At 47.1% G+C, this 23,846-nt stretch overlaps 1 protein-coding gene across 3 annotated transcripts in view; it reads left to right on the top strand.

Moving 5' to 3' along the window:
- Positions 1–23,846, top strand: part of USP47 (ubiquitin specific peptidase 47) — a 2,970,466-nt gene that overhangs the window by 463,632 nt on the left and 2,482,988 nt on the right. For all 3 annotated transcript variants that reach the window (XM_069623643.1, XM_069623644.1, XM_069623642.1), the window contains one exon: positions 2,213–2,309. In XM_069623643.1, coding sequence (XP_069479744.1) covers positions 2,213–2,309 — 97 coding nt within the window. The remainder of the gene's footprint in view (positions 1–2,212; positions 2,310–23,846) is intronic.

Below are 23,846 nucleotides of genomic sequence, written 5' to 3'. Positions count from 1 at the left end.
GTTAACGCAGCCGGGCTTGCCACAAGCCTCCCTCCTCGTGGCGGTGCTGTTAGTACGACCGTTAATGTTTCAGTGCTCTCTTTGTAGGTGTGGGGGGCTCCAGAATGCCACTGGCTTTCAGTCAAGTGTTGGGTTGGCAGAAAGTTGTGCCGAGCCGCTGCCCTCACCAGCCCAACCTCAACTTGACCAGACTATGGCCAACAAAGTGTTTGCCCCCCACACTGACTCCCCGTACCGAGGACTGATAAGTAGCTATACGACGCGTGCTCCGTGCTGCCGCCGCTTGTGTTCCCCCCCGATTCCGTCACTCACCGCAAGGTCTGTGTTGCTAGTCAGGGTGGCTTTCCTCTCCTGCAGTGGGGAGGGTGCCAGGTTCACCCCTCGGTCGTCAAGTTGTAGCCGAGCTCCAACCCACTGAGATGGTAGGTCCACTCGCGTTTTGTCCTTTTCCTCCCTGCACACGAGTCACCCCTTCCCTCACTCTTTGGACCAACTATAAGCGAGGAGTGCTTCTGGCCGGGCACAGGGGCGGACCCACACCGATCCCGCTCTGTTTACCAGCACGGGTCCTGACTGCAAGGGGATCACAGGACCATGTCGCAGCGTGGGGTACTCTGCTGCTCCTCCCACTCATTCGCTGCAGTTGCTCACCTTCTTGCCAGTCTCCTGGCGGATCGGGATCCGAGGCAGTGGGCTCCCCGGTCTGTTCCGTGAGCCCCCCCTACTCAGGCCTCCTGTGATTTAAACTTCCTCGGTCACTTGCCAGTCAACAGGCTCCCTGGAGCTGTGATTGTCCTAGCTCGCAAGTCCGCCAGAGGTTCAGCCGAATGTTGGCCCCTCCGCTGCACCACCGCAGGGAGCTTCTCTGCGCCGCTGCCATTTTTGCTGTGCACTCGGAGTCCCGCCAATCCATCCCTCTGCTGTCCTCGAGGTGTGGGTTGTAACCCCAGGTGGCCCAGCCCCATAATGTCACCGGGGGCCGCGCCTGTCTTCCATGCTCCCCAAGAGGCTCACGGGCCTAGTCGGCGCCACTCCGTCGTCTGCTGTGTCCTCGCAGCGTACACACTTGCCTGTCCACGTTGGGTTTGCAGCTGATCTTACGGTGTCGGAGGGATTTTGGGGAGATCCCACTCCCGCACTGGTATCGCTGGCTATTTAGGGCACCTATCTCACCTTTGTGTTATACAGCCAGCCACTATTATTACAGGATTACTGGGAGCTCGGTACAGAGCTCAAAGAAGAGCTGCCATCACGGTCGGGCTCTCTAGGGCCACCCCTCAATGGTGAGTGGTGTTGATAGGGATGGATATGATGAAAGGAGTGATAAACAGCGTGGGTATGATATAGTGCGTGACAATTGGTATAGTTCCAGGATTAGTGTCGTCCCAGGAGATGGAGAGATTATGTAATGGAATTAACTTAAATTGTATGTTTCTTTAATGGCAAAAGTTTTATTTAAGAATTTGTTGTTTATTAGGAACTTTTTACAACTATTAGGTGTTATTTTTCTTGTTTTTTGAATACACATACTAGAAAGTTGTGATAACCACCATATTGTATTTTGTTTAAGAATCTTATTGAAGATATACATTTTTTCAAACAATTTCTTTTCCGTTTTTACAACAACCAATCAACAAAACAAACCCAACTGTGCATGTCATATAACTTCAAGCATCATGTACAATATCATAAAACATCTTATTGAAAATATACAAATTGTAAAATGTGAAATTGTTAAATGTATTCAGTAGTTATGGCATATGTTATAACATAGAACTTGTGATGCAATTGTGTTCTGGAACTTGAGAACTGTTGACTAGGAGTAGAGAAGTGGTGCCCGGTGCGGATCTCTGGCACAGTAGTTAAGATTCCAACTGTTTAGCAGCATCTGTTCGTTTATGCAATCGGTAAACCCTGTAACTGTCTCATTAGGCCTATTTGACAAAATTAAGAGCGCTTCTAAATAGATGTAATATCAGTGTTGTGAAATATATTTATTTTAAAAACTGGATTTTGTTCAGTCTGGAAATGCTTAGAGGCGATTCAGTTCATAGGAGATGTTTACCAGTCGGATTACTCATATACTCCCTCATTACTAAAATTAGCACTCCGACCACAGTTAATAATTCACATTCTGTCAAAATGTTTTATTGTGGATAGCCATTTTACATTTCCTGCCCCGTTAAACTGGACTGTGTTTGATATTTTTTAGGTTATGTGGGGTTAGTAAATCAAGCCATGACTTGCTATTTGAACAGCCTATTGCAAACGCTGTTCATGACTCCTGAATTCCGGAATGCACTATATAGGTAAGCATTTGAATTGTTTTTCACAATGATCTGATTGTGAGTTGATGTAATCTGGTGAGAAGTGTCAGGATGCTGTGGACTTCATAGTTTGTCAGAGGGATCAATATCTAACGCATATTTTATTACAGGAGAAATGTTTGTCATGTAAAAAAATGTATTTCTTTTTTAATAACATTTAATTACATATTGAAGTTCAAAAAGCTAATGAAAAGAACAGCATAATACACAGCCGGGTCAAAACCTGCCTCTCCCCTTACCTGTTCCAGCCCTCTCCCCACTCTTGTCTTCACTGCCCGCCCCATCTATAACTGGTGAGGAATACCACTCTTTGCAACTAAATCGCATCATAATATGCATCGCAGAGTCAGATGCCATTCACATTCAATTGTTAATATTATTCTGGTTAAGTGAATCTAATCTTTAGTCATGTAAACTCCCGGAGGAAATGTTTCTTATATTCTAAAAATGGAGCCCAGAGTCTTTGAAATCACTTGTTTTAGTGGTGGATTTTTTCCATTGAGATAGTATGGCACACTTTAGCAAACCATAGAGGTAATGTTGGCTAAGTTTCCAATTTACTTAAAAAAAATAATCCTAGTGTAACAGAACAGAGGTCAATACAAGATGGGTTCAGCCAAAGGAATAGAGATCATGCAAGCTCTTGGTCCCCGAAGAGGAAATATAGATTACGATACTCCATGTACTAACACACAATTCTTAAAATATTCCATCTGTCAATTGAAGCAATAAATAGTATATTTCCATAAAAATTCACTTATGAAAGGAAGAAGGAAAAAGGACCATATACGTTAGGCAGGAAATGCATGGTGAAAGGTGGGGTGAGGCAAGTAGACTTAGGTCAGCAAGTATTCGGCCAAGGACACAGGCGATTAGGCTTCTTTGAAAACTGTTCTCCGAGGAGCAGATACATCCTCTGTAGAACTACTTCCCAGCATGGTTTAACCTTTTCATAGTCCCAGAACGCGCAGACACACGTGCCAGTTACATCTCCACAAGGCCAGCCACTTCCAGAGGGATGAGGTTTACTCTAACAAATCCCCCAAAGCGAGCAATGTGAACTGTGCAGTGAATAAAGAGATTTCACTACCCTATTTGGCAGGCAGGGGAAGTGGAACATATTGGATGAATATGGTTAATGGTGCCATATTAGTTGCTTGCATCTTCCTCATACTGTCAAAATAAGCTTCATCCACTTCCTGCATGAGGCCTTGATTTCCTCCAGTTTAGGGCAGACGTTATTCTCAGGTAGAAAAGTGATATCCCTAGTGACATGGGCTCCAAGCTAACTAAAGCCATCCTTGGCCCAGCTATGCTGACCAATAAGATGGAGAGTCTGATGACAAACTTGTCCAATCCAAAATAATTCCATCCTTGAGGTTATTGAATAAGATACATTCCCAATTTTTTTATATTATACATTTGCCTGGAAAGCACATCTGGGTTTGATATTAGCACCTGTAAATAATCCATGTTTTGCAGCACATTAGAGGTGCAAAACCACATTCTATATTAATTATATATGCCAATGAAGCAAAAATTGGTCAATCCCAACATGTTCCCCTTTTTGCTTGAAACTAGGGAGATGACCCCTCTGACTGTCCTCTGCACCTTGATATTTCTGTATAGGTCGCCGTAACAGACCCAGAAAGTTGGGTTCCCAACAGACCCCCACGAAAATCCACTGTGAGTTTTAACAATAAACCCTGTGTAAGTCCTTCTCTGCATCGTTAAGGTCATCTATGGAAGGCATCGGAGTTCTTATGAAATGAATCAGATCTATCAGTTCCCTTTATAATACTGTTGCTGCTAGCTATGAAGCCAGTTTGTGTTTTAACAATGAGCACCAGCAATTGCCAGTGGTTGGCGTTTACCAATTTCTGCACTTGATGGAGGATTGGCCTCTGCTTGAGGGAGATTAGTCTTCAGCAAGATTTGTAGGATGTCCAGGAAGCCGCTGTCCTCCACTTTTCCAGCCTGGGTTGCCAGGGGAAGAGAAGCCAAGAAAGACTGACCTTGGTGAAGTAGAGGAGGAACTACTTGAAACCAGAGAAAGGAACCTTTGCTGGGAAACGGAGAAATAAACAAGAAAGCCAGAACAGTGGGTCAGAACACTAGAGGATGCTCCTCTTAATTTGCTGTTTCCATTTCCTTTTATGTGCTGAACCACCCTAAGAAACCAGAAGGACTTGTGATGGCACAAGAGGTGGGGCTACAAAAGGAAGTTGAGTTGGTGCCAGCCATCTTGGATTTTTGTGAGCCACTGATGTAGACATGATGGTGGCCTGCAGCTAGATGTCTTGGGACCCAAATACTTAAGCCGTGCAAGAAGCATTCCTGCAAGCCTGGGGACCTTTCTTTCCCAGCACTGTCACTGCAAAATAGAATGGCCTTTAAATCCCCAAGCAAGTCTGGGCTGTCTTGCAGCTCCCACCCCATGCTTGTCTGTGTGCGAATGGGGTTCCCAGTAACCTTGCACACGCCACCGGTTAAACGCAGACCGGGACACTTGCTGGCCATGTTGTTACACACAGGCGACGCTGCGGGGAGCAGTCCTGAACTGTGCCCCAATGCGGAGCACCCTTGGGACCCCACAGCTGGCCTGACAGCAATACTCTGCCCAGACATAGGGCATACATGTTAGCAAGAAGCTTTACATCTGCATTTAGGAGAGGAATTGTGCATACAGTCACACAATTATTGTGAATTTTACAGGTTTAGTGATCACATTAGTGAGGGCTAATTGCACTGACACAGATCTCCAGCATCTTAACCGTTTCAGCAAATACTTTCCTGAGCGAATCAGTAGGCACATGACTAAATGCTCAGTAAAATGCTATTGGACTTCCCCTATTTGCATTAGAGCTGGCCAGATAGCACAGCAAGCTAATCCCTTATTTCTGACATCTCTGCGCAGCCTGCTGACACAGGTGCGAATCCTGGCAGGGCCAACTCACCCGTTCATCCTTCCGAGGTCGATGAAGTGAGTACCACGTGGTGGGTAGTGATATAAACTGTTATTACAGCGCTTTGATGCCCTAGGGTGAGCTAGCGCTACATAACAAAGGGTATTAATGATAATAAGTAGTACATAGACTGAGAAATGTCCTTGCCAGTAACCATACCTTCCAGTCATTCTGCCTTTTCTGCTGATCGGTTTGAGAGTTAAGTCACCCAGAAAGCCTTCCACCATTGCAGTGTCAGCTAGAATTTATCTTGTCATAGAACGGCCTGAAGACTCCACAAATTCATTTTTTTGGGGGGACAAAAGGGGTTAATCTTTTTGCATAGTAGTTCCTAGTTGTGCTGTTATTCGAGCGGTTTCTAGGGTGGGCTCGTGTTGAGGAGCAGAGGCGTTCGTCCCAGGCACCTCGGCGATTTAGGACGAGGCGATTGTAGAAGGAGATGTTGTAGGGAAGCTGGGAGAATGGAGAGGGGAGGAGGGTCATCCATAGAAGGTGGATTATAGTGGAAATGTAGGGAATCCTTGCACTAATATTACGTGTTGAATGAGACTCCATTTTAGAAGTTAGACACCATCTTGAAATTGAGACCTAGTGCCATAGATATGCCAGCACACCTAATCCTGTCCTGAGCGTTCGAAGGGGGGGTGTGCATCTTCCGCTTGCAGCCCTGCAGAAGGTTAATTAATTGCGGATACAGTTTTCTATTGTGTCTCATCATTGGTGCATGTAACACTGAAAATGTGCCCTGCAAGGTCAAGAGCTTGCCGGAATTGATCTTTGAAGAGCTATCTCACGAGAAGGGACAGCCATGGACGGACCACACCTTGCCACTGATAAGGAAATACCCAGGATGCACTGCAGCAATGAAGAGTCAGGACACAGCTGAGAGGTATATCAAGTTATTAGAGAAAGACAAACAGCATAATACAGTAATGGCAAGTGGCAAGTGTCAGACAGAGAGCTCTCCTGGTGGTCGGTCAGAGCTCATCTGATTTAGCATGGCAAGTTTCCATGACGTTTGTAGACATTTGGTAATAAGACATTTGTGAAGAAACTTTGCAGGTACATGCATAGTACAGTGTGTAGCAAGATCAGTACGCAACTCGGGCATAAACACCGGAATACTCCTTATAAGGTGGTATTTGTACACAGCTATATGGAAAGGTACTGGGAACTGGTGTCTCGTGTGTCCAGAGGGCAGCACTAGATCGTGGCCTGCCGAGCCAAGGCGGGGTGTGGGCATGACGGGAAAGCCGGGTGTAGCAAGAGGCCTCCGGCTAAGCCATGGTGAAGAGTCTGGGGCCTAGCAGGGAAGTGTGATTGCTAGGAGGTATAGTATCAGACATTCTTGCCACATCACTACAAACGCAAAAGAACTGGAGGCTTTAGCTTCCCGGTGATTGCTGTCCAACTCTGGAACAACCTCCCACTCCACATTAGTTCTGAAACCTCCTTTTCTGGCCGTCCAGGAAACGAGTCAAGACCACCCTTTTTGAATGACTGTTTTGCTTATGTTTACACTGCCGATTTTACCATGATGCTATGTAACCTTTAAAATAAGGGGGGGTGAGGGCTTTAGGCTTTCAGCATTCCAGATCTGAGTTACAGCATCCAGGGATACGCAAGCCCCAGTACACAAGCATTTGAGTGCATTGACCAGCCCAATACGCCTAGCCATAAAACTGTGCATTGGCCAATCGATCAGGAAGATCAGAGCGCGGTGAAGGTCACCCCCACCATCGTTTCATGTGATTTATGCTTACGAGGTGCCAAGGGGAGAAGGTAACAAATTTAGGCTGCGGGTGGGAAAGTTGTGGAGGTGCTGGCGTGTCTTGGATTGAGCAGGGGTTCACGTAGTTCTGAGAAGTTATCATGACCTCTAAAGTATCCGCCTCGCTCATGTCCTTGGTACTAGGTGCACTATAGAGCTGTGAAATAATGAATTGTGCAACTAAATTGCCAATTAGAGCCTTTGTACCCGATGACGGAGGAAGAAGATCACCACATGGAAGGAGATGGGACCAATCGCCTGGCATCCCGTATGGAGCAGGCTACATGTAAATAGGGTTGCAACAAACCGCTACATGTATTTGTATCCTATGTGATGTACGTCACTTGTGACGTTGTGTATCTTTAAAACCCATTGCTTATGCTGTATTTGTTAGAGTGCTCCGTGGCAGCAGAGTTCTTTGCTGGCACTACTTCTATTTTTGTATTATGCTACTGCATAGTGCCTCATGAGGTTCTTGGTGCTGTTTATAATGTGGTGTAGTCTCTGCAGGTTCCAGGTAGTGTTCTGTCGGGTACATACCCAGTTTGATCAGGATGGATAAGATCTGCGATCATGTTTTTTAGTCTGTTGGCTAATAGTGAAGTGAAGCTCCTGCCATCTTGGTTAAGGAGGGACAGTGGTTTGTACGATTCACAATCTGTGGGTTGTTTATTGGGCTTCAGGAGAGGTATGAATATGAATTCTCTTAGGGGTTTGGGAAGCTCGCCCCTTTCGTACGCTTAGTTAAACATGTTAAGGAGCAGTTTTGCGGACTCCGTTCCAAATGCCTTATAAAATTTGCTAGGGAGCCCATCCGTGCTAGGTGTCTTGCCTGTCGGTGATTCATCTATTGTGGCCTCAATTTCCTCTCTGGTTATGGGGTACCCCAGGCCTCGGGGAGATTTATTTGTGCTAAAGCTTCTGCTTGATCTGTGTTTAGCACTGCAGGTTTATTGGTGTAGAGCTCCCTCTAGTACTCCCCAAAGATGTAGTTTGTCCCTTTTGTGTCCTGTGTACTGTCCCTGTGTAATCCGTGATGGTGCTTATTGTTTCTTTCCTGGTTTCGCTGTTGTATAGCCATGATAGTAATCTGCTTAGTTTGTCTCCTTCTGCATGTAATCTCTCTGTATATTTATTGTAGCTTAGCTTACGCAATCTATCCCAGTGTTGTATGCATTCTAGCTTCAATTGAGTCAGCGAGGGGATGTGCATATTCTTTTCCTGTTTCTAGTTTAGCTTCAGCTACTTTTAGCTCCCGGGTAATTACTGCCTGTAACCCACCTGATTTGGGCATAGTCTCATTTCTGATCACTTTGAACGCCTCTCATAGTGTAAGCTATTTTGCTGCTTCTAGTGTTATGTTGGAAGTACCTGTGAATGTGTTCTCTCATGTGTTCCCTAAATACTGTATCTTGTAGAGCTTCCGCTCTTAGTTTCCATTTGGGCATTCTTGACCTGGGGTGCGTGGTGCTTGCCATACCACTGAGGAGGGCATGGTCTGATAGTATTTGCGCCTTATACTCCACCTGTGCGAATTTGTTGCTAATCTCATTGCCGACAAATCTATTCTGGTGCTTATATTGTGTGGTTCTGAGTGGTGCGAGTAGTGCCTTGTGTTCGGGTGTATATTGCTCCATACATCTGTTAATTTTACAGCTTTCAGCAGGGGAGACAACACCTTGGCAGGTGGGGATGGTTTCTTGTGTTTGTTGTCTGATCCATCTATAGCTGGCGACAGCATGCAGTTAAGGTCGCCGCCCCATATTAGCGAGCAGTTCCTGTAGGGACCTATCCGTGTGTATAGCATCTAAAAAAGGTGGAGGCATTGTGATTGGGTGCGTATGTATTGATGATGCATACCTCCCTTTTTTCTAGAAATCCATGTATTATATAACCATTCTGCCCTCGTCGTCCGTCATGATTTTTTGTATCTGTAATGGTGTTGCCAGAGCTATCCATATTATTACCCCTCGGGCATACATGGAGTACGAGGGTCCTACCTTGCGGCTCGCCCATTTTTTGCTCAGTGTGTTAAGCTGGTCTTTGGTGAGGTGCCTCTTGGAGTAGAGCAATGTCAATGTATGTCGTGACTCTTTCTCTTTAGATAATGAATCCCCTGACATTCCAGGTTAACAATTTAAGACTATCCATCTTTTGTCCTGATGACAGAGTGTCATCCGTACAAACTAAAAGGAATGGATGTGGATTCGAAACTGGGTCTCTGGGCGCTAGTTATCACTATTTGGGTTAGGGTGAAGAAAGTGAACTAGGGACTGGTGAGAAAGAAGTGGGTGGAGGCAGCAATCACTCTAATCCCGCCAACCAATCCACTCTGGTTGGTACTAATGAAGAGAATAAATGATGATAGGGATGGTGATTCGCTCTACACCATTACAGTACACAGGTCGTCTTCAAGGCTGAATAATGAAAAATAAAATTCAATTGGACATTTCAAAACAAATAAGTAAAGAGCAAAGCATGAATAAGCAAATAAATAGAATGGAAAGAAAAAAAGCATCGCATACCACACGTCAGTTAGAGAGTGGAGGGCAGGCGGTTGCAGTAACAACAGAAAGAGAACAAAAAATCACAATGAGCTGACACTTAGTAGCTAGCTTAATTAGAGGCATATGCCATACTAAAAGAAAATGGCATGGTAATAGTTGAGATTCATGCTATATCATATTGATTATATGGGTAACCTGTGTTCGCATGGTCACCGAAATCAAACCTCATGTGATTCAAGCACCAGCCAAATGCAAGGGTTACGTCAGGAAGAACCCAATAGTGAAATGGTGAGATAGAAGGTAAACCAAGCGCCAAGTAGCTATGGAGATATTGGGTACCAAGAATGTGGAATAAATCAATTCGACAGCACGTGTGTGACCAATGAGGAACCAATCCGAATATGCAGCCCATATGGATATATAAAATGGGGGTGGTACAAAAAGTATTGTTACCGCGCACCAGTTGTATGCAACAATAGTATGAGAAAAAATTTGGAAAACTCCTGAATAATTTAAAAGACATTGCTATCAGAAACTACAAAACCGAGTAAGCAATTCAACAACATTAATCCAAAATGGACAGTCACATACCTATTCGGAGGCCGTGAAAACTACACAGCTTGAGAAGTCCGATATGTCATACAGATGACTGTCAGAGGGATGAATAAAAGCCGCAATGGCTAGATCAAGTATATCGCCTGAAGAAAATGACAGAAGCAAACGTTCAGGTCCAGAATCAGGTGAAAGCTTTCTGAGTCAACTTAAGCCGTGCAAGAAGCATGCATGCCGTGGGAATACTTACTCGTTTAATCGAGCAGCGTTACGAGAATGCTGGGTGATAAGTGTGCAGCGCCCGTGACAAACTGTAGTCATGAAATAGTTCTGCATACGTCACGCAAGTGACGTTCGGAGCTCAAAGACGTTTTGCGTTGCTTCAATGACGTCACATGTAAACAAAGTAAGTCCCAATTAAGCGTGCCCCAACTGGGTCCCAATGCAGGCTGAGTACACAGTTGAAGAGAAAAAAGACACATCCATTTTACACATGGCTTAGCCCTGATGTTACAGAAATACATACATTTCATGATCAGAATGAAGTCCTCCGGTTGTGCAACGTAAAAAACAAATAAGTTTGGCTTCCATTTGTCTGAGTTTGAGTTTGAGATTGCCTCCCCTTTTCCCTTTGTGCACTTTCATCAGTCCAATGTAACGTAGATCAGAGATATGATCCATTGGATGTTAAAGTTGCCAATGAATGGCTAGAGGTGATTTAGGTTCAGACATCTTGAGACTGGCCAGATGTTCCCGGATACGGACTCTAAGCTGGCGTATAGTACTGCCCACATAGAGCTTGCCACAGATGCATATTCTGGCATACACCACGTAGGTGCTCTTGCAATTAATGAAATCACGTATTGTTACTTCTGAACCAAATTGGTCAGAGAAACTTTGCATTTCAGGTGAGCCCATGGGTACTGATACAATTCCCACATTTGTAAAAACCCCCTGGTTGTTTTAACCAGGTGGTGTTGATCACTTTGTTATCAAAGAAAAATGGACTCACCATTGATTTAATCGTTGGTGCTCTTGTGAAAGTACATTTGGGTTTGGGAGTCAAGTATGGTTCAAGGTCATGGTCCAGTCTCAAAATGTGCCAGTGTTTTTCAACCATTTTGTATAGTAGTGAGGAGTCCTTGGTGAATAGGGTAGCAAGGGAAATATATTGTGGGGATTCCTTGCACTTAGTAACATGAGCCAAGAGGTCAAATTGTGTTAATTTGCAAATTTGGCATGAGCTTTATTGATGACATGACTCTTATAACACCGATTTTAAAAACCGTTGGTTAAGTAGGTTACATTCTTTATCAAAATCTTTGGAGTTGCTACAGTTACGTCTGGCCTGATGAAATTCACCCATGGGAATGTTATCAATAGTAGCACGTTGGTGATTACTCTGTGCCGTCAGTATGGAATTAACCTCGGTCGGTTTCCTGTAGGTGGTGGTAAACCGGTGTTGGCCTTCGCTGTAAATATGTAATTTAAAAAAGTCAATTTGGTTCGAATCACACTTGCCAGTTAAACTGATCCCAAATTGATTGGTGTTAGCATAAGTGAGGAATTCTAAGAAAAAATCTTTGGTACCTCTCCAAATCAGAAAGATGTCGATAAAGCATCGCCACACAATAATGTTCGAAAGGAATTGCTGCTGGTTGAGTATGTGTTTCGAGGGGATTGGGTCCTCCGATGTATTCCATATATATGACCGTAATAACCACACCTGTGCTGCTTCAGAAAATCTTCCTGCTTCGATGATGTTGATACGCTGTCCTCGAGGGCCTCCGTTGAGCCGACGTCACCGGATGTAATAAGTAGGACGCACGACCCCGGTAGACTCAGTTCCATTTTTTCCACGAGCGTGTTCGCTTCGGAGATCTCGGCGCGCCTCAGTTCTACTGAATCCTGTTCTTTCGGTTCTTCGAACCTGTTTGTTTGTGTACTTGAAATGATGTCTTCGGCTTCTTCCACCCCGCGGTCGGGTGTTAAAATGGTGTCGGGTGTGCGGGTCCAAGATGTCGTTGACGGACATGCACACCGCTTGCCTCTGGTGCCTCCGGGAGGACCACGATACGGATGACTTTGTCGACTGCCAGTCGCTTACATCGAAGGCCTTGCGGGAGCCTAAGAAGCTGTTGGTGGGTAAGGTGGCCAAGCCCCGGAAATCGCGATCCACTGGACTTTCAACTGACGATTCGAGGGGCGACTCTCCGCATTGTCGTCGTGAGTCCGGGGGGGTCCCGGTCCAGGAGTCGGTCTAGCCATTCCTCTGCCTCTTTGAGGCACTCAGGGAAGCAACGTCACAGGTCGCCTTCCCCGTCCTCATCCGAGGACTCCGCCCGTCGGCGGGTTGCTTGTCCCAACAAGCATTCCACTCCGGAGGAATGGGATTCCTTCCGAAAGGAGATGTTGGCGATTTTTCAATCGCAGGGCTCCAGTCCGTCCGCGCGGTCGAAGGACGCCGGCCGTGACCGTGCTAGAGACACCGCTCGTACGCCTTCGTGGCTCGAGTGGTCGTCGCGACCACCAGGCGCCTTCGAGGTCCCGGTCGGACAAGGATGGTCGCTCTAGACATGCCCATTCCAGGTCCTGGTCCTCAACACCCTCGAGACCGCATAAGCCTGTGAAGTCTTCGAGGAAGTCTTAAATGCCATTGGTGCCCAGGCTGTCGAAGGACACGCTCGGGGCTTCGCCCTCGAGGCCTGTGTCGACGCCGGCGAAGTTGTCTGCGCCTCGCTCGACGCCGATTCCGTCAACGCCTTTCGAGGCTGCTTTGTCGGAGATACCCCGTGGCACGGTGGAACCCCCCCCAGAAAGGCTCTGGCCAAGGCTAAGAATGTCTTTGTCCCTTTTTCTGTGCCCTCTTTCTGACCTCTGGATTTTATTTCTGAGGGGGATGAGGGATCTGAGGAAGGTTTGATGCCTGAGGAGGTGCCGGACGAGATTTTGTCTGGTCACAGCCAGATTGAAGACCTGCGTCAGTCACTGCACAACGCCAGTGGTCTGGACACCTCTCCGGAGGTGGAGTTCTGTCAGCCTGAGCCTGGCACCCATGCTGAGTCCTCGTACCGGCACCTTATGTCGAGGGTCACAGATTATTTGGCGTGGTCTGCGCCCCTGTGGATTTTCTGCAGGATGAGCTGACAGCCATCCTTGACCAAGGTCCTCCAACTGATCCGGTACTGCCTTTCCATATGGCTTTGCAAAGAAGGGTGGCTGCAGCTTGGACTGCTCCAGAGAGTCTCCCGGCAGTGAGCAAGTCTTTGCTGCGAAAATACCGTCCAGCCAGTAGTGACCCCTGCTACTTGACCACGCACCCCACTCCAGAGAGTTTGGTGGTGCTGGGTCCACGGCTCCAGCAAAGCAGGCGTCGTACCCTACCATCCCTCCTGATAGGGATGACAAGCGTTTTGATGGCTGGGCGAAGAAAGTGTTTTCTTCAGGGGGTATGGCTTTACAGGCAGCCAACTCCGTGTGTGCCTTGTCGCGTTTCACGCACACTCTTTGGAACTGTATTTCATTGGCGACTGAACATATTCCCGAAGGGGAGGAACGGGATGGTTTTCTTGCTATCGTACAGGATGGCAAGGATGCTAGGTGTGAGTCCGTTCTGTCGGTTCTGGACATGGCGGATTGTGTCAGCCGGTCCATGGCGGGGAGCACCTTAATACGCGGGTTTGCGTGGTTGCGCAAGTCGGGGTTTGCTCCTGATGTGCAGGCCCGGCTCCTCAGCATGCCCTTTGATGGTGAACATCTTTTTGGCAGCAAGGCTGACGAGAGCCTTGAAAGGTTGCAGACCTCCAAAGCTGCAGCGAAGTCGTTGAGCGCTGCAGTTCGCCAACCTCCGCCTTTTCGTCCTAGGGGACAGCAATGGAGGGGAGGTTCCTTTCGATATTACTCATCCTTTAGTAAATCGAGAGGAGCTGCAAGTCAAAGGGGCCACCTTAGGAGTGCCAATGGTGGAAAACGGGGTACTCGAGGTGCCAAGGCCGCTCGGGCAGTTGCCTCTTTGCCCCCAGGCACTGCCGCAGCCGCTTCAGCTCAGTCATGAGGCCATGTCCCATGGCTCGCCGGTTGGGGGGAAGGGTGGCGCAGCATCTTGTAGAGTGGCGTGCCATTACTTCAAATGTGTGGGTTCTGGCGATCATTGCCCACGGCTACTGTCTTCCTTTCCGGCAGAGGCCTCACGACAATCCACCAGGGAATCTCTCTTTGAAGAGTCCGTATCCGCTCCTTGCGCAGGAAATTCAATCCCTGCTGGAGAAAGGCGCCATAGAACTGGTGCCTGTAGTGGAAAGGAACAAGGGATGGTATTCCCCTTATTTTTTTGATTTCGAAGACAGACAGGGTTTGAGACCCATCATGGACTTGCGCGGTTTGAACAAGCTCCTCAGGAAGGACAAGTTCAAGATGGTTACTCTTTCTCAAGTCCTCCAGGCCCTTCAACTTCAGGGCTGGTTGGTGTCGCTCGACCTCAAGGACGCTTCTTTTCATGTGCCGATCCATCCAAAGCACAAGAAGTACCTGAGATTCGCAGTTGGTGACTCGCACTTTCAGTGTCTGGGTCCTGCCGTTCGGATTGACCTCCGCCCGAGGCTTTTCACCAAGCTCATGGTGGTGGTGGCAGCGTATCTCAGGAAAGGGGGGGATTCACATCTACCCCTACCTGGACGATTGGTTAATCAGGGCGTGCTCTCCCGAGCAAGTCCTGCATCATCTGTCTGTCACCTGCCACTCCCTTCACAAGCTGGGCTTCTCCCTCAACTTGAAGACCTATTTGATGCCAACCCAGCGGCTCCAGTACATCGGAGCAGTGCTCGACACATCCCTGGGGCAGTGTTTCCTCCCCAAGTGAGGGCTCATCACATTCAGCAGATGGTGCACAAGTTTCAACACGCCCAGAGTATCCTGGCGTTCGAGTTCTTGAGGTTGCTTGGCCTCATGGCATCCTGCATTCTTCTGGTGCCGGAGGCCAGGTTGCGGATGAGATCTCCGCAGTGGGCCCTCAAGATGCAGTGGTCGCAGTCCTCCGCAGGATGTTGGACCCCGTTCAGGTGCCGCCCTCGGTCGCCCAGGACCTTCTGTGGTGGGCCATCGAAGGCAATCTGATGAAGGGGGCTCTGTTTTGGCTACCCTGGCCGGAGGTGACGATCGTGACAGACGCATCCCTCACGGGATCGGGAGCTCATGCCAACGAGTTGACAGTCGGCGGTCGTTGGTCTCTGTCGGAGTCCAGACTCCGTATCAATCTGTTGGAGCTGAGGGCTGTCAGGCTTGCCCTGAAGGCTTTTCTGCTGACTATGCGAGGAATGTCCTGATTCTGACGGACAACACAGTGGCCATGCACTACCTCAACAAAAAGGGGAGGGCATGGTAACTTCCTCTGTGCAGGGAGGCGATGCAGCTCTGGTTCTGGGCCATCCAGCAGGAAGTTTCGATCTCGGCAGTTCATCTGGCCGAAACTGAAATGAGACGGCTGACGCTCTGTGCAGGCAGAGCGCAATCTCTCACGAGTGGGAGCTGGCTCAGGAGATTCTCCTGGAGATTTTTGCCCTTTGGGGGACCCCTCAGGTGGATCTCTTCACCTCCAGTGTCAACCGGAAGTGCGAAAACTTCTGCTTGCGGGGATTTCCTCCTAAAGGAGCCTTAGGAGATGTGTTTGTGGTGGAGTGGTCATTCCCACTGCTGTACGCATTTCCTCCAGTCCCCGTCATCACGCAAGTGCTGCGGAGGTTACGGAGGTTCGGTTCCTGGATGATCCTCATTGCTCCGGCTTGGGCTCGGAGGACGTGGTACCCGGACCTTCTCGACTTGTCCATCTGCCCTCCACGTCGTCTTCCCTACCGAGACGACCTGCTCTCACGGGAGGGGGGGGTCAGGTTCTCCATCCAGAGGTTAGATCCCTCAACCTTCACGCTTGGCTTCTGAAAGGTTGAGGTATAAGGATTGGGACCTCCCTGAAGACGTGATGAGGTGTTGCTTTCGGCCAGGCAGCCAGCAACAAAGTCCCTGTACCGTTGCTGTTGGAGAAAGTTCTGCGACTGATGCAGGGTTAAGAATGTGGATCCTTTTTCATGTGACATTCCTGTAGTTGTCTTTTTTGCTTTCGTTGGCCCACAGGGGCCTGGACGTGGGTACTGTTAAAGGTTGCCTGGTGGCGATGTCTATATTTAAGCGCTCGTCTGAGGAGTGTTCTGATTTCAAAATTCTGTTAATTTCTCCGTTTCTCAAAGGACTTACTAATGTGTTCCACCGTCACCTTTCCAGGTGCCTGGTTGGGATTTGAACCTTGTTCTGCAATTCCTTATGGGTGCTCCGTTTGAGCCTTTACATTCTTGTCCTTTGAGGCTAACCCTTAAAACTGTGTTTTTAGTTGTGGTCACTTCCGCTCACAGAGTGAGTTGCAGGCACTTTCAGTTAAGCCACCCTTCACTGTTTTTCATAAGGACAGGGTTATCCTTACAGTTCGTCCTTCCTTTCTTCCGAAGGTGGTGGTGGAATTTCATTTAAGCCAGAAGGTTGTTCTTCCGGCATTTTATCCTCCTCCACATCCTGGTAAGGAAGAGGAGAGGCTCCATAGGTTGGATCCCAGGAGGGCTTTAAGCTTCTGCATTTCTCGCATGTCCCGGGTCCGGGTGGACGATCAGCTCTTTATTGGTTACACTGGAAGGCGTTTGGGGCAAGCTGTTACTAAGCAGACTTCGTCTAGATGGATTATCTTGGCAATTTCTGAATGTTACCGCTTGGCGGTTAAGGACCCTCTGGTAGGCTTACGGGCCTATTCTACTAGGGGTATGGCTGCCTCTGCTGCCCTGCAGATGGGTGTTCCTATTCGTAACATCTGTGAAGCAGCCACATGGGCTTCGGTCCATACTTTTGTATGACACTACTCCCTAGATGCTATCCATGGGTAGGATCTGGCCTTTGCCAAGGCGGTCCTTTACTCTGCAATTTGATTGGGCATTCTAAATTTCTATATTCTAAATTCTTTTTCCCTCCTCCATACGTTGGTACTGCTTTGGGAGTCTGTCATAGATATGGAATACGTCGGAGGACCCAATCCCCTTGAAGAACAAAGTTACTCTCTTACCTGGTAACTTTCTCTCGATGGGATGGTCCGACAACGTATTACATATCGCTCCCTCCCTATCTGCCCCGCTACAGAATTTCTTTTGTGATTGCAGCTTAAGTTTCCGCAAGGCTTTCTGTGGTCATACTGGCAGAAGATTGGTGCCACACGTTCTTGGGGAAAAACTACAACTGAGGCTACGGGCGTCTACGTCCTACTTATAACTTTCGGTGACTTCGGCTCGACGGAGGACCTAGCGTATCGACGTCATCGACGCAGACGCCGAAAGATTTTCCGAAGCAGCACAGCTGTGGTGATTACTGTCATAGATATGAAATACGTCTTCGAACCCTCTGTTATGCTCACCTGGTATCCACGGTGACCCCACCCAGCTGTGGGGACTCTGGTCCCCTTCTCAGCCGCTCCCAGGTATAATCAGCTGAGAGGTTCTGCCTGGAAAACAGGTGGGCAATGTTCAAGACTGGGGTAAGAGCCTCCCAACACCCCGTATGCCTGCAGCCCTTCCCCGGACCTTTCCTCACCTTGTTATGGGTTTGGTGTGCTCTCCGTCCTGCCTTCTTGGCAGGGGTGCGTTGTCCTTTGTGGGCGAGTGCGATCTAGTTAATTCACTGATGCAGGCCCTTTAGAGTCTTTCAGGTAGGTCTTATTACTGTTATACTGTATGCCTTTCTTGGATTTAAATAATGTCTTTTCTCTCTCCATAGGTGCGCAGAAGTTTGCTGTGGAACGTTGGCTGAATTGGGACTCGCCGGCAGGTGATGGTGCTTCGAGAGCGACTTGATGCGGTAAGTAGGCGCTATGTGCAGCGTTATGATGCCTTGCCTTTGCTAACCTGTTGTCTTTTGTTCCCGTAGGTTGCGGTGCTCATCCGGAGCAAGAAGTCCCAAGGTGATGCTGGTCGATGGGCTACTCGTGAGGTAAGCTGCCGGCACAATTGTAAAATGTCTAATGTCCTGTTTCTCTCCTTTTTGCAGATCCGACGGTCCGGGAGGCTCGCTGTTCCTTAGATGCTGTTTACAGGAGCGGAGAGCAGCTAGCGGTGGAATCACAGGTAAGCTGCTGCTATTAACGATGTCCTTTGTTTTTCAGATGCTGTAGTACTACTCAGAAAGTAGTCTTGGTAAAATAGTCCCTAGGCTACCACACCCAAAACACTTGGCTTGGTTCCATTAAGTACGAGCCTGGCGCCAAAGGCACCAGGACCGGCCCCAAGAGGGCCTAGGCAAAGGATGCCTAAGCTTGGTGGGAGGCACGAGCCGAGACCCCCTCCTGGCCCATGGACCTGCCGGCGAGGCGGGGTGGGGGGGGGGTTCAGGGAAAAAACTGATAATTAAAAATGAACACATTGTTAGCCAATACAAATTGCAAAAATCCCTTCAGCATGTGGACATGATCCAAGTATGATGCTGAGGTATTTCGAAAAACATAATCTGTCGTCTGTAATGCTAAATTGTGATTAATATTAGTGTAGAGAGCAACATCAATCGTGACTAACAAATAATCTGGTTCCCATGTGATGGATTGTGGACCCTGAAGTATATGCGTACTATCTCTGATAAACAACTTAATTTGAACAACTTAATTTGAACAACAAAGGGTGTAAGTGCTTCATCCAAATTTTTAGATAGGCCTTCAGTATCCCAATTGATTCCACTCATAATAGGCCGTACCTCAGGAAGTGTATGTCATGATGCCTACCCCCGGGGACCCAGACCAAGTCCAGCAACCCCGGAAGCAGGCATAAAGTTATACTAAGCAAACCCAACAACCCCTGCTAGGGGCTATTTGGGTGCAGTCCTGGTGCCTATGGCGCCAGGACTCATATGGAGAGTCAGTCCTGGCGCCTATGGCGCCAGGCTCATAGATTTAAACTCACCTGATGCAGCCCATGCTGCAAACTCACCTGATGCAGACCATGCTGCAAGAGCTCCAAGCCAAAGGAGGCTTGGAAGGGACTACTTTACCTAAGGGACTATTTTTTTTACTCGGGTGGGGCTGGGGAGGAATACTTACCTGGGACTACTTTGGAGGGCTATTTAAACCACGGCCGAAGAGCAGCACACGCTTCGCGTTATTCTGCATCCAGCAGCGTAACGCTCACCGTGCCTGCAAGTCTGCATCCAGTCTTCTGCCACGCCCGCCTCGAGGCCGGAGCTCCTAGAAAAAGGGGAGAGAAGGAGAAAAGGTTAGAACAAGAGCAATACCTTTGATCCTTACCTGAATTCCCGATCCATCGCACCTTCGAGCTGGAAGAAAGAAGTTATTTTATGCGCGTCGGCTCGCCTGCAGCAGCGCCGCGCTGAACTCACCGGCCTTCGCAGCATCTTCACATTCCACCGCATCCTTCTGCATGCTCCCGCTGCACTCCGGCACCTAAGGGGAAGACCAGAACAGCAAGGTGAGCCAAGGGAATACACAGAGGCAATATTAGTTACCCCCCATAGACTTACCTGATTTTACCACCGGGGGTACTATTCCTCTTCACAGGTCGGCGCAGCTTCCACTGATCCTCGCCGAACCCCGGCCCCTAAGGGGAAACAAAAGGACAGCAAGGTGAAACAAAGGGACAAACCAGGGGAAACCTCCTCACCATAATAGACTTACCTGATTTTACCGCCGGAGGCATTATTCCCCGAGACTTCATATTTTCTCTCAGCGCCTGAATAAGGGAGAAAGCAACAGGTTACATAGTGACATTATTTTATCGAACTGTGTTGGATAATAGAAATCCTTACCTGAATATTACCGGTTGCCACGAGGAACTCTTCGCTAGGGTCAAGCTGCAACCTGCACGGAATCGGACAAGAGTGAAAGTCAGACGTTTGAACTCTTACGAACTACATACTTACGGCGTCTTGCCGGGAATCTGAGAGTCATTATTCTGGAACTCACCAATTCCTTCGAGCCAGTGAAGCAACTGGTTATCAACGCGCCCCTGCGCTCAATGCAGGATGGAGAGCTCATCTTTCCATACCATCAGAAGAATATTCCTACGGGCCAAGCAAACTAAGCTAGGTGGGCCAGTCCAGTCCGTCATCTCGGCACTACGCGTCACATTGGTGGAGGCCGCAGCTGTCCAGATCAGATCGACGCCCCTGTGGGAGCCAGGTGAGCGTAACAGTGTATCAAAGGATTTCTGAATCTTGAGTAAAAAATACAAAGTAGCTAAGCTGGGATCAGTGAGTTTTTTTCATCATCAGTTAAATATCCCTTGATGTACCAAATGTCAATTAGCTCAATGAGATCCCTTACTACACGCTTAGTGGGATCAGATTTTAGAATCTGATAGCAGTCGCGGGTATTGAGGTGTTTCAAACCCATTGTAATGCAGTCCTCAGTGTTTAGAATCACAGTATTCCCCGCCACCCCCCTTATCTGCCTCTTTGATGACAATGTTATTGTCCTTGGCAAGATTTTGGAGAGCTTTATTTTGATTGATGGTCAGATTGCATTTATTATTGGGTTTCGTCTGCCTATCTAGATACATATGTATATCTTTTGTTAAAGCTTGGTTGAAAGTCTCAATGACGTTGTCAGAAGTTGTGGAGTAAATTTGGACTTGAGTTTAAGTTCTCTTATATCAAGATGAAGTGTATTAATACCCAAATCTTCAAATATACTAGGTGATTGTGTGCTGGCCTCTTGGTCAAGAGGAACTAAGGTCTCAATGGTACTCAAATCCGCAATGGTGAAAGTGATGGGGGGTGGGGGGGTGATCAGGTTTAGGCTTCGGGGTGAACATAATAACCTGAGTTGCATAGAATTTTTTTAACTTGAATTTCCTCAAAAATTTTAATAAATCAATCTGGAAATTGACAAAATTCAGACCAATGCTGGGTGAGAAAGATGGGTCTTTGAGAGCAGACTTCATCGGAATTAAGAACCCGTTTGGAGAGATTGATCACCAAATCTAAATCTTCTATTGTCCCAAACGTTTCTTTGAGCGCGTCAAGATCCCTGGGCGAGTGCAATCTTCGTCCGAGCTTCCGCTTGCCCCCCCTCCTGCCCCTTGTGTAGTTGGCGGAGTTGGAGTATACACAGTGGGAGTTTTGGTAAAGCGAACTTATTTCATATTGCCAGATCTTACGTTGCCTTTCTTGAAACGTCTGATTTCACCTAAAAAAATGTCTTCCTTTCAGATTCGGTGTATCAACAGGTTGTCTCATTAGTATCAGGTTCTCCTGGTTCCGTTTCAGAGTCCGGGTCAGAACTAGCGGGAGTAGTATTGGCAGAGGGTGGTTTACTGTTAACATTCAGATTATCATATTTCGGTTGAAATGTATAAACTATCTTGTCGCTAATCTTTGTCATCATGAAAAAACTTCCTAAATTTGCGCATTTTTATTCCATCTTGGTATTCAACTAAGATATCATACATCTTTTCATAATTTTTCTGATTGGATTCTTCCGTGTTGTCCATGCTACTTATTTCTTCTTTAATAGCTTGAATTTGAGTGAGTACTCGTTTGTGTTCTCTAGTGGCATGAAGGATAAGTAATTGTAGCATGTGTCTAGAACTCTTATTAAGATTATTTACCCATTGTTCCACTAGGTCTGCATCCTCTGCTTGATGAAAATTCGGGAATGTCAGTATTCGTAAACCTCTAGGGATGATATTGTTTTCTAGATAATTAGTAAGAGATACCTGTTCCCAGTATTTATTAATTTCTTTTCGCGACAACCATTCTAGTTTGATGAATTTTTGTTTGAGGGTTTCTGGTACTGAATAATTAGTCTTAAAGGCATTGGCCCTACTGCCTCTAGGGGCAAATAGTGCTGCTCTATCCTGGTCTCTATTAGACATATAGTCACCGATTATATATCGGTGATGGTCAGCTGGCCCAGAAAATGTCGAAGTTAAGTCTAAAAGGAATGGATGTGGATGCAAAACTGGGTCTCCGTGCGCTAGTTATCACTATTGGGTTAGGGTGAAGAAAGTGAACTAAGGACTGGTGAGAAAGAAGTGGGTGGAGGCAGCAATGACTCTAATCCCGCCAACCAATCCACTCTCGTTGGTACTAATGAAGAGAATAAATGAGGATAGCGATGGTGATGCGCTCTACACCAATACAGTAATGCAAAGCAGTAGTGTAAACATTATTTAAATTATTTATTAAACTCCTCTGGAAGCTGCGGAGTATTTTGATATGTCTTTTTGTACAGCTGCTATCTCGTCTCGTGTTCAACCTGTTTACTGCCTGTGTTTGCCCTGCTTGTTGCTTGTGGTTGTGCTCTTGAACCCCTTAAAGTCGTCACCTTCCACCCCTCCCACCCCCCAACCATTGCCCAGCTTTATTTGACATGCTCAGGCTCTCCTGCTTTGCATTATCGGGCTGCTTCACGATTGTCTGCAGCGACTGCGGTGATACTGACTACCAGTATCCTAAAGGTGTAGTTGTCTGAGGGGTCCAGGTAAAACTGTGTCCTTGCTTATCGTGGGTGAAGTGTCTTTCCCCTTTCGCCTCCTGCTGTTTATGCATGTGTGTTGCCATACAAAGTTCTGTTTTTGGCGCATTGTCATCTTATACTGTTATCCGTGCGGGCCATTGTGTCTCCGATTCCCCTACTTGTCTTATTTCTGGGCAAGGGTTCTGTCCTGTTTTAGCCCAATTCTCTCTTTCAATCCAGTCGTGGGTGCTCTCCGGTGTATCGGAGAGCCAGGTGCGGTTGTTAATGACTTTTAGTCTAGCGGGATACATCAGCGTGTATTGAGGTTTGCTTTTCGGAGTTGTTCTTTGAGCTGAACTGCATCCTACTTCTCTGCACTTATTGTGTGTAATCTGGGTGCGCTGAGAGGTTTGCCGATGCCCTACTGAAATTTCCGCTGGACCTGAAGAATGGCAGTATTTTCTCCCTCTGTCATTCATGATCTTAGTTACTATTGGACAAGGAGGGGCCCCAGGTGGAGGCTGTTTTGTTAGTGCCCTGTGTGCCTGTTCCACTGTGAAGCCATGCAATAAATTGCCAGGGCCTTTTTTCCTGTAGCAGCATGTTTTCATTGTAGCATGTAAGGAAAGAGGATTCAACCTAGGAATCCTCCCGTCCCCTGCACATTTTCAAATGTTTGGAATAACCCGATACTGTCATTTAAACACAAAGTAAGAAGGTAACGCAAATTTTGCTGATAACAAAGTTATTGAGAACCAAAGGTATTTTATCAAAGCAATATGATTCAAACTTAAAATATTGTTTGGAAAAAAAGAAACAATGTAGCATCAATAATAAACACCAGGAATTAAGAAATGATGGAATCCGAGTAGATCGGCGACGTGTTTCGAGGATGCTTTCCTCTTCTTCATATGGCCAGAAACTGACTCTTCAGACAAAAAGAAAATATTGGTTCACAATCATCTAGTTCAAGGACTAATTTTTACAAAACTGTTTCGGCATATCAAACCTCTCTACCCAATGAATACATTGTTTTATTTGGGGTTAAATAATCCTGTTGAGTTGTTAAGTATAGAATCTTTATCTTCTCCTCTACTCTAGGTCACAAATGTGTTTGAATATATAATGGTAGCTACATGGTCAAATTCCATGTTTCAGTTACTGGATATCCTAAATAAGTGCTAGAGATAAAAGGCCACCATGAGTAGTCCCCACCCCAAGGGCTAGACTGAGATTCATCTG

The sequence above is a fragment of the Ambystoma mexicanum genome, chromosome 11 (genome assembly GCF_040938575.1).
Source record: "Ambystoma mexicanum isolate Mex_15411 chromosome 11, UKY_AmexF1_1, whole genome shotgun sequence".
NCBI classification, from domain to species: Eukaryota; Metazoa; Chordata; class Amphibia; order Caudata; family Ambystomatidae; genus Ambystoma; species Ambystoma mexicanum.
This window is presented reverse-complemented; position numbering and strand designations above follow the sequence as displayed.